General features: G+C 32.1%; 1 protein-coding gene across 1 annotated transcript in view; it reads left to right on the top strand.

The window, feature by feature from the left end:
• Positions 1–9011: 9011 nt before the first annotated feature.
• Positions 9012–12072, top strand: part of LOC147079231 (acetylcholine receptor subunit alpha-like) — an 836032-nt gene continuing 832971 nt past the window's right edge. The window contains exons 1-2 of the mRNA XM_085954767.1: positions 9012–9201; positions 9951–11327. Of these exons, the coding sequence (XP_085810893.1) occupies positions 10992–11327 (336 nt within the window). The 5' untranslated portion in view covers positions 9012–9201; positions 9951–10991. The remainder of the gene's footprint in view (positions 9202–9950; positions 11328–12072) is intronic.

Below are 12072 nucleotides of genomic sequence, written 5' to 3'. Positions count from 1 at the left end.
AAAATAAAATTAATGTTAAAAAATATTAAAAAAATATATATCAGTAGGCATGGCTTACGCACTGAAAGCTCTGGCTTGTGGTGGTATAATATTATTATTGTAGCGTATTATGTAATACGTAAAATACCTGATATTTAATAATAAATTATTTATTTAAATATCTATTCTATAAAATAAAACGATACCTAAGTTAAAAACTATGACATTCTTCTCTTAAATTTTTCTGTCATGTTCAATTCCCGCCTACTTCTCGTACACACATAGACTTTCAAACATAGAGATAAAATAAGTACACAAGTGAATATATTCCATTAAACTTTGGAAACGGCTTGGTACTCCAAACGTGGAGTCTTCATACAATATTCTTCTAAAAATCTAACTTTTTTTTAATGCCTATCAATCTGAAACATTCATAAGATTTTCCATAATATAATATGGTTTCTTGATCGAAATGTAAAGAAGATGCATTTAGTTTATTTACTTTTTTGAAATAATACAATTTAAACATTGAATGCGCGTGTATCGAATTAAGGCTAGGCACTTGTATCGGGACACAGAGGGTAGAGCCCCACCAATATACATAACAAATCTTATGAATAATAATATGAATCTATAAACTATGTAAGATTCTCTCCACATTTTTGAAATTACTACTTAAATATTTACTAAAATATTTAACGTTAGGAATAAAAAATGAGCCATTTATCATAGATTTATGTACTGTACCATATATGTGTATACGTTTATGTATCCATCAACGCGAATGCATAAATGAATAAAAATACCTATACCACTTTTAAATTGTAGGAAAAAGTTTGATCTTTATAATGTAGACGTGCTTTTGCTATTTTCCTTTCATATTTAAATTTTTCATTGAGTCGTTCTTATTCACTTTTACACCGCTTCTGGTAGCTGGTAAAAGTAATCTCATTATCCCGGGATGTTATATCCGGGATTGCATTCCCTAATCGTAATTTAAGCTAGATTGATAAATTGAGGCATAACAATGTGTCGCCAATGATGGTTGATATAGTACCTATTATTATTATTATTATTATAGTGTAATATTTAAAAAAAAAACTGCGTATATTAGGTATATACAATTAATAGAGAGAAGATATCTTTATTTGATCCATTTGGTACACTTTTCAGTTTTAGGGGTATAATCAACAGAGGATAACAATCCGACAAAAATCTCGTGGTATTGGGTCAGTTTAAAAATCGTAGAAGATGAAAAAAATCTTCTTCCAGATGAAAGAATCAAATATAAAATTCCAGGGTTTTTTTCGCTGACATCGGCCCTATTTGCACCTGAATGCTGAGAGGAATAGAACCAAGTCATGGATAATACTTCCAGATTGCACGACAGTCCTCAATTAAGTTCCCGACATAGAAGCAAATCAGAGAATAGAAAACAGAAAAAACAGTGAGATATACGTAATACGATAAAACCGTAGGTATTATTATTAAGTACCTACCCATAGGTACACGTTTCAGAAAATAGTAGTAATCTATTTACTGTATCAAAAATATAATTTAAAAAAAATACACCAACTCAATCTCTCAAGCTATCATCATCTCAAGCTATTAACCGCACAATAAACAGCATCGTAATATATAACGTCTGCCTGACGATGAGAACAACGTTGGTCGAAAAATGAAGTTAACTTGCAGAATAACCAACGAATGTTTTAAATGAAAAAAATACTGATCTTCGATTAGACAGACATTATATGAATATGCTATCAATGCAACCGAGAAGAGAATGTGTGAATTTTTTTCCTTGAATTTTATTAGGAAATTAGGGATTTATATTTTCTTAAACACAGAAATTAAATAAATGTATTGTAGGTCCGATCCACTGGACATGCCTACTGTAGTAAGGCCGTATATTGATAGGTATTTATTACTATAGATTTTTCATTTTTAGTGTGTGTATATTATGTTCCAAAAAAATGTTATATTGATTATGCTAGTATAAATGGTACTTGCTTACAATACGCTCTATGTATGCGTAAGAAATTCATTTTGACCAATGGAAGAAAAATACGTAGCGGTAAAAAATATATACAACATTTTAGAAAACATTTCAGTTTGAAATTGCTTTTATCTGAGGAGATTCCGATTTGAAATTCAACTCAGATAAATTTGTTTTTTATTACCACTATAAATGAAAAGTTTTGAATACAAAGCGATGTTTTTTGCTGCCCGAATACATCTCAGCAAAGTTTGTTTATTTTACGGTTTCTTCCTTCGTTATAAGACTTCGATAAAAAGGCTGCAAAAATACATCATTAAGCCCAATTCTCAGAAAATGGTTTATTTTCAACCAAATGTTTTTAAAAATATTGCCGAAAAACAATTATGTTAAATAATTATACAAACAGAATATCAATTTCAAATTAAACACTTTAGCTCAATAGGTAAAATACATGAACGCGAATTCTCAATGTTGGTTCCAATTTTAACTCTAAAGTTTTTTAACCACATTTTATAAAATAATGAAATTTATGAACTAGCTCATTATTAACGAGGACCCCTTTATTCTTCAGATGCTACGGCAGTTGGTATGTAAATGTTATAAATTATAATAAAAATAAGTGTTGACTACCTACTTCATAGTTTTATGAAGTACCTACCTATTAACATGGATGTAAAAATGGGTCTATATGACATTAGGTGAAATGTTTTTGTTTTACTAAATATATGGAATATTTCTAGAAAAAATGTGAGTCAAAAACTAAAATAAGTTTTTTTTCTGTACCTACTCGATGTCACTGAAAAGGTGCGATTATTTGTAAAGTATTTTACATATTTTCTTTTTTAATTTATTTCATATGAATACCTAATAAATTTGGCATGTATACCTATTTCTACAAACACTCCTCAATATATTAAGAAATGAATATATTATTTGTAAACATTTATATAAAAGATAGAATGCAAATATACAATACCTATCCATATATTTTTGGAATGGCATTTTGGGCGGACAAAAAGAAAGTAATTCAAATGAATTCTTTTCTTCGCTATATCCGTTTCCAGGGTGAGAATACAGTATAGAATATTATACATAAAGCTACAGAGTTGCGATGCATTTTTACATGGAATGGCGGTTATATTATGTCATAGAAACAAAACAAAATGGAGAAAAATTCGGGTGGTTAAGTGTTTTTTTTTTTTTTTTTTTTTCAAATATAATATTCATTTCGTCAAATTTAGCCTTCTGCTGAAATTTATTGTACGTCAACTTGGCATATTTTGGGTTAATTTTAATGATTGCCTTATATTTTGCATAAATCATAAAACCGATTATCGGGTGAATCGATTTTCCTATCTACCTCAGTGTTACTAAGAATCGGCGGTACCTCCATAGTGGCAATTAATATTAATTAGAATAAAGGAAATGGCGACTGAAATAAATCATTGCATAATGCATATTATGACGTGCTGAAAATGAGGTGCAGCTCGATTAAATATATAACTAAATGTGCAGAAACCGAGACAGTACTTACGCAACAATCTTGTCGGTAAATTTCAAATCTTTGATTGACCTTTTTCAGGATCTTAGAGATATCAAACGACTGTATTGTGATTGAGATTTACTTGTAATATCCGAATCACTCAAATAGATCGACGCAATTAAGGTAGGCGTACAGCATGCGGGTTCATGGATATTGCACGCGTATATAAAAGGCAAACGTGATGCATGGATGGTTCAATTTTACTGGCGACAACCTAACGAAAAAAGGCAAACGTATGCCGTTGTCCTCATGCCCATAATAAAAGTTTTACTGCTGTTTGAAAAAGGCAAATATTTCTGGTTTTATTCGTAAATTATTCCATACAATTCCACTGGAAAATTTGTTCAAGCACATATGTATTGCATTTTATTTTGCGCGTTGATTTTTGATCTGGTTACTTAGGAAGGTACTGTAATACAAAAAAGTCCAATTATACAGTGAAAATTGTGTTGTTAAAACTTTCATTTTATGATATTCTACCATTATTTTTTTTTATTATTTCTTATTGGAAAGATATAGTGAAAATAAATGAAAACACTTTTTGATATTATTAATTAGTTACCTTACATATTTATAGAATTTATCTTATAATAAGCAGGGAAAGCTTTATCTCGTAGGACATTAAATTTGTAGTACTAACAGTGCATATGGCATTGGCTTCTCATACCAAGGGTTACGAGATCTATTTCCGGTTAAGTCATAAAACTTTTGTGATTTTCTCAAGCGTTAATATTTTTGTGATCATTTCACTGCTACTACTACATAAGTATTTTACCACCATTTACCACCATTTAGTTTTTCCCCATGGTATATTGTGGTGTTAGAGAAAAAAACCAATTAATAAAATCTCAGTAGTAGATTGCTTGACTAATGGAATGGTAATGGTATAAGAAAGTAAAGAATGGCTGTCTTCCCTAAAAATTATACGCTTCATGTATCCAGTAATTAGAATGCTATTAAGTTTGATTATTTTTTATATTGTACGTTATCAGCCGATATTCATCCCAATTATTTCATTTATTATGTAAGATTGTTTTTTTTCGCTCATTCCATTATATGTAGTGTATCTATCCAATACATTCTATATGTATAGGTTTTACGATATGAGGGTCTTCGCAGAATGCCTATATTTGATTGCTGTTTCTTTTTCTGACCGAAACTATTTCAAAAAAACCACAAAGTATCTTTGAAAAGCCAGCAGAGGTCTTCTATTATTCAGTTTAGTCCAGCTAAAAATAAAATTATATTACAGCTTTAAAAGAGTTAATAGTTTTATTTTACTTAGGTAAGGCAATTCTCAGCATTGCTCGTTTAAAAATAATAAATAGTTCTTAAATATGTTTTCTAATAACATTTTTATTTTAAATAATTACAAGATAAAAAGAACTTCTTATATACAACGTTTATAAATTTTCTGTTGAATCATATAAACTTGACATGATAGCTTAAACGATCAAAAAAATTTGTACTTGATAGAAATAATACTGAAATGTCATTTTGATTTCCATAGTAACGCGCGTATATATTAATAATTTAGTTGCTAGGACCCCAGACCCCTAGCAACCAATAATAGTGGATTAGATTACGGATTTCTTCCGAAATAACTTTTCATACAAAACAGAATTAACTGAAAATGAATTAAATTCTACTTAAAGATGGCTACAAGTATTAAAAGAATGCATTGGCATCGTGTTCTGATATATTCTAAAAGTTTCAAATGTCTAGCTAGTTGGAAAGTTAGTTAAAAATTGATTGCAAGGTTTGTACCGGATAAACAACCACCGGACAAATAAGAATACGAGCTAATAAAAACGTTGTAATAATAATAGATAGTCAGGTAATTAAGTACTAATAAATAAATCGAATTAAATAATATCTTGTACCGCCTGGAGTTCAGAATATGAACCCGACACTAAATGAAACTAAAACGGAAATTATACGTCATTTAGCGAGAAAAACTGGTGAGATTCGTTCAGATGAATTATCTAAGTCATTTGAATTATTTGAACGTTCATTAGCCGGTAAAGAGATTGATATCTAATAATCCAAAATCCAATACAAATATGTCTGTCTAGTTAGAGATGTTTATTGTACGCACAGATAGATTGAGTTTTTAGTAAAAAATCGTCGATCTATACATCCATTAGGTCGATGCTAATATAGGGTGAGACAATAAATATCGCTATCAAAAACTATAACTGATGGATTTCCAATTTGTGAGACTGACATAATATTGTGGTGGTATAACTATAATCAAGAGCTGTGTGCTGTGTCAGACATTATTTTCTAATGTATTCATATTTGGCGACTCCGATAGGTTGGATAAAATGTTTGCAAGTATGATACAATTCTAGCAAAACCTGCATGAAGATGAAATGCTGGTAGCAGGGCCCCCACATCTTGAAACAGGCCCCCACGCCAGGATGTTTGTCGGGCCCCTTACCTATCGCTAAGGTTAAAGACAGTCTGACGCTCTACAGTGACATTTTCCAAATGTTATTCGAGGTCAAATAAAATTCAGTGTATTTTTTAGCGAATTTTTAACACTTAGAATTACGGAGTTGTCGAGTTCCTATCAACACACATTAACCAAAAATTGCATCGTACAGCCTTATATTATAAAAAAGTAATAATCTTTAATTTTTTTTTTTAACTTTTAGAGCAAATTTAAGATGTGTGTTTATCTCATTTATCTGGTCAACCCGGCACGCCCCCCCTGAGCCCGGGCTCATAGGCTAGAGCCATGTCAGCCTCCCCTTGTGGGGGCCATGGGTGGTAGAGCATATTGTTTCGGTTAGTAGGATGGAGTAGAAAGGATCTTCGACATCTTGGTTTCAGGAAAATTGATAGGACTCGAGGAATTTACTTGAAAAATCATGGAGTTACACCAGATTGCAGAGATAATGATGATTATTAATTATGAAATATAATAATTTTATTGTACCTAAGTTTTCCTAAAAAATTGCAAATATGTACACTTTATGTAGTAAGTGGGTACCTATTTTTTGTTATATTTACAGAATATCTTAATTTTCAATAAATGCTTTTAACATTTATAGTTCTACTGAAATAAAAATATTTTAAAATATCTGAGGCATTGAATTTTGAAAAGAATTGATCTTGTAGCTAGTACAATCACTTTAGAATAGAATGTAACTGATGGCGAAAGCTTCTCTAATGAGCTTCGAAAGCTCTTTGCGAGAATTTTCGATGCGCGATGTTCGCAAAAAGTGGTGTCATAGATGGATTGGCGTTGTGAATTCATCCATCACGTTGAATACAGCGTGACGTCCCTATATATTCATATTCAAGTGCATAGGTACTACTATATAGCACACTTTTACTAAAAAACTGTTTTTCTGTCGCAAAAAATAATGTACAAGATCGGAAAAAGCGCTGATAATTTTGTTGATGTATTGGTGACAAACGTATATTGTATTTTTTTATACATAAAAGCATCATTACTCAGCCTTATCGTAATAATAATATATATGTACGATTTTTTTAATTGGCCCTACAATCCGATATGGGATCCGAGCCGATTCACAAAGAGGTTTTGTAACAGATTTTTTTTTATAAGAACTCTATGTTATTCACTTGCTCAACCCATTTGGTGCACGTTGTGAGTCCATGCACATATTGAAAAACATGTGAATTTTACAGACTCGGGATTCGAACTTGAGTACCGTATTGCGGCCTGCGGGTGCTTATACATATTGATATGTACACTCGAAAATCATTAATTATTTTTCATAATAATTTCTTCAAGCAGGACTGTATAATGAAGTAATAAAAGTCATTTATCCTAAGCAAAGCATTATTGGTATGCCACATGATGGAGGTTATATTAATAAACTTTTTAGGAGGAATAGGTTATTAACCATTCACCCAAATTATTGGATCACATACACACTGAAAAAACCATGCATTTTTGAGCAGCGGTGGGCTTATACCAATAATCCAGGGCTGTTTACTGATAAAGACATGCAAAATGAATAAATAATACTTACCAAAAATCAATTCAAAAGGGAACAATACATATTTACTAATTTCTAGTAAACTACTATATAGCGGAGCCAAATAACCATGAATATGCACATGAAGTAGGCAGGGCTATTATTTATGGATGTTATTGTCTACCGTACTTACATCACGTTTATTGTATCGTTTTCTCTAGCTCGGCGCCCCTCCCACTATGTATTGTTTTTACCCAAAACTTTTGAACCTCACTGATGTAGTAGGTGCACTAACATTCAATAAATAGACCCGCTTTCATAGATTAAGCCGGGACCTGCTTTTGATGCTTTCATAACCAGGAGTTTGTTGCAATTTAGTGTAATTATATTTTCTGTAAAATTGTAACACACCTTTTACTAGTTTAATGTTAGCTGACCGATTTCCGAGAAGTCAGGCTGATATCGGCTACCGTACGTCAATAACGGCTAATTCATAGTATGCAATCAATAACTACTAGTCAATCGGCCTATTGTATCTGACATGATTGCTCGCCAAGTTTAAATCTCAGCTCAATACGGTGCAGGTGCTGTATTTAAAAAAAAGCGTTCTCCATCAGAAATTGTTGATTATTAGACTCGTATTATAGCCTAAAAAATATATGGGTAAAAGTTATTCTTATAGTTATTATTTTATATAGGTACGGGTATTATAAACATCAAAGAGTTGGATCAAATTTATAACGATTAATATTTTTCATGTTTTAGATTTGTTAACTGTGAATTGATCATAATATGACAGCATATTATGCTGGCTCAAAAGGTGGTATAGACTGAATCGAGCCCTGGTTTTCTAAATTTTTTTATCACCCAGCTTGCCCTTTTGTACTAGGGCTCAAATATCTTCATCAGAAATATCTTTCAACATCAATCCATTATTACTTAACCGTTGACACAGAAATTGTTCACCCTTGCTACGTTACCGGTCAGACGATTGTTTTTATTACCTCATAGGAAATGACGATAGGCACTAATAATAAGCCAATTGCATTATATGTCATGCTAAATATACAAATTGTATATATATCATATTATAACCAGTGTCAAAAGAATAATTTGAATAATCAAGTACAATATTATTATTTTCCAGTGGGAATTTCTCTTTTGCAAAAAAGGTATGTCGGGATGAATCTCGTTGGTAAAACAATAATTAAGTTCGCATCTAAATAAATTGACCTCATTCACTCAGGATTCCAGAATTTGGTAAAAGTTTCGAGATAATAATAACAGGGTGTCTGGGACGGAAAAGGATGGGTGTCGTAACATCTACCAGGCTCGTATCATTATATCGTTGTGCACTATAAGTTCAGGAATAAATGATCATACTATCAATATTGATATTCATAAAACCTGCTAAACACGTTTGTGTTGCACGGTTTTGTATTTGTGCCTGGATATTGTATGGGTCGGAAAAACTGGATTTAAGGGCGGTATCGGGATTTCCCGGCAGTCGCGCTACAGCCGCCACCTCGAATAGACGTGCGCCCGTTTTCGCGTCGCCAACTGTCCCGAGACATGAAACTTAAGTGGCGTTGGGCCATCCGAAGGATGTGCAACGAATAATAATATAGCTTCGGTATGACGGTGACAGATGGCGGAACCTTTGATCGTATCTGACAACTCGCACAGTGAGCGAACCGCGAAATTTTGTGCGAATATTACCCGTGAGTCGCATCGGTGGATTTGATTTTTATTAGTTTTTCGTTATCGGTATTAAACTTATTTAAAATCCTTCATAAAAATATTATTGTAAAATATCTCAATTTTATAACAACCAAAAGTTTTTCACAAGTTTATCGCTTCCTATTGTTTTTTTTTTGTTTTTTTTATTTGTTTTCAAATAATATAATAATTCTAACAATTTTGTACTATTCCATAAGACTCTACCATATCTCCCCGAATTTGATCATTCATCATCTTTAAGCTTTATATATCTGCCTGTAGCTAATATACAATATAGTAAATATTTACACTGTGTATACCTACATAGATTCTGAAAATTTCAAAAGGCTAAACACGAGTCACTAAAACGATTTATTCAGCATAATACACATCTTCCATGGATTAAGATTTAATTTCAAATTTCACCAAGTAAATATCTCAGTCAATTATAATTATCTAATTTAAGATATTTTTCTACAACTTATTACATTTTTAAATACTCTCTATTACTGCCTTATATATTTGCATTTTTGTACAATATACACAATAGTTAAATTAACAGTATTATGTATTGATTAAACCTTATAAGCATCATTGCTGTCTTTATATACTTAATCGTTTAATAATAGACTCTTCTGAAAGCGGTACCCATTTTTTTTTTATGTTGGAATATATTATTTTCTTAGTATCTTAGTATTTTTAATATTTTGTTTATGTGTAATATAATAAATATGTGTTTGTTCTACGGCAGGTGTCAGAGTGAATAATATACAATATGTGGCGCAGGAAACGAGGTCATACGGCATTGTCGTTATCGCATATCCGCGGCGCGCATAAGGACCAAAGTCCTGCATCCGTTACATAACGGCCGTTAGCATGTGGAATTCGTTGCAACGAGACGAAAACTCCGTTACTTCTTACATAAATATAAACAACGGAAATACTAACATATACATGCGACGCGATGATGAAAAAATAGAATGAAAACCCGACAGATAATGTTACATAACAATTAATGAATATTTAACTATTTTTATTACGTTACATAATCACTGGTAAAATCACTCTTTTAATTAAAAATTAAATGTGATATAGAGAGTAATAAATAGGAATTTGTAAAATTGAATTAAATAAAAAACGCTTATTGCTATAATCATTATATGCTCAAATAAATAATTAGCAGTGAATCGTAGAAATTGTTATTTTTAATAGTGATTATTTATTTTGTATCAATATATTAATAAAATTATTTTCGTTCGGTGCCCGTGGCAAACTACGACAAAATAAAGCTATATTCTAAAACCTGTAAATAATACTAGCATAATAATCAAATCTGGTTTGATACACTAACATTTATTCTACCACTAGTAAATACAAAAATAATACGCATATTTAACTACACAATAAACAAAATTTATTTCACTTTAAAATATACAACTAAAAGTAAATAGTTTTATTTGCATATATAAATTATTAATGTGAACAAATATAACTAATTATCACATTATAACATTTACACTAAATTAAATAATTATTCCCTGCATGTTTCGTGCAAATAAAGTGTAGTGAAAATTATAACCAAAAACAATCGGAATTTAATAACACGCCGTTGATAATATGAAAACGTACTTATGTAAAATAGCTACGGTATTTTCCGAATAATTTAAAGGTTTAATTATTAATATCGCCTGCAGGCCCTTAATAAAACTTATTGCTTGAAATACGCAGTAAAGAAATTGGTGGTTTAGTAGTTAATTAATAATACAATTTACTTGTGCTTTGAAAATGGTTAATGATTAGTTTTTCAATAATGTCTGAGTGTTCCCCGCTTGGTTCCAATCGTTCAAAAATGGAATCGACAGTGCCTCGTAAAGTAAAATTCACGCCTCGGTACATCCGGTTTCGGACTAAGGATAGTGACCGGTCGTTTCCGGCCGTCGCGATCGGCATCCGGGCATGGCTCGTGTACGCCATGGTCGTGCAGACCGTGGTCGCTGGTAATCCGGATGCCAAGAGACTCTACGATGACCTGTTGAGTAACTATAATAAGCTTGTCAGACCTGTGATCAACACCACTGACGTGCTGCGGGTGTGCATCAAACTGAAACTGTCGCAGCTGATAGATGTGGTGAGTACTTGTAGTATGTCACCACCAAACTACATTACTATTATTCCATCCACTGTAAAATAAAAGTTAGATAATCAGATTAGTAATTGTAAGGGACGAGCTTCTCGAGTTGGTCCGACTCTCGGTGTGTCAGTCATTGCTATTTGGTATCTACAAGGGAAAATTTATCATTTTCAAAAGTTCATCAGTTTTTTACAGCGAATGAAAAGGTCTCTATTTACCGAACATGGACCGTGATAAACTAAATTAGAATATAAATCACACACACACTCTATTGCACGCTTGCCAAGGTCTTCGGAAGTTTCTCCAGGGACCACCAGTACAACTTTGAAGTGCACATAACATTTGTTACGCCACGGCATATTTCTGCATAACGGGTATGGGTGATGAATCTGAAAGTAAGGTTAGCGAATTACTCTATATTTGCATGGATAAGGGTAGTATTCCACTGGCTGGGTAAAATTCACTCGATGCCGTTTTTCTTCCAATAACGCAACAGCCCAAATTGAGATTTTACCTCCTCTATTCTCTTTTATTTCCGAGTAGTTCCACACTCCAAGCGGCTCCAATGAGTTCCCTTTCACCACATTGATCTAGCGGATTCAGGATCCTTCCACCTTTCAAATCTCACATGGGTGTCCGGTGGTGATTTGTTTTTGTATAGAGAGGCCGGGTGTATTAATTACAAATACTGTGCACCTTCTTTTTTTCGTACAACATTGTTCCCCAGAAAAAATCTTTTAAA

This window comes from Rhyacophila brunnea, unplaced genomic scaffold, assembly GCF_057557595.1.
Source record: "Rhyacophila brunnea isolate RB1 unplaced genomic scaffold, BYU_Rbru_1.0 scaffold_10, whole genome shotgun sequence".
NCBI classification, from domain to species: Eukaryota; Metazoa; Arthropoda; class Insecta; order Trichoptera; family Rhyacophilidae; genus Rhyacophila; species Rhyacophila brunnea.
Note: the sequence above shows the minus strand (reverse complement) of the source record. Positions and strands in the feature narration are given on the sequence as shown.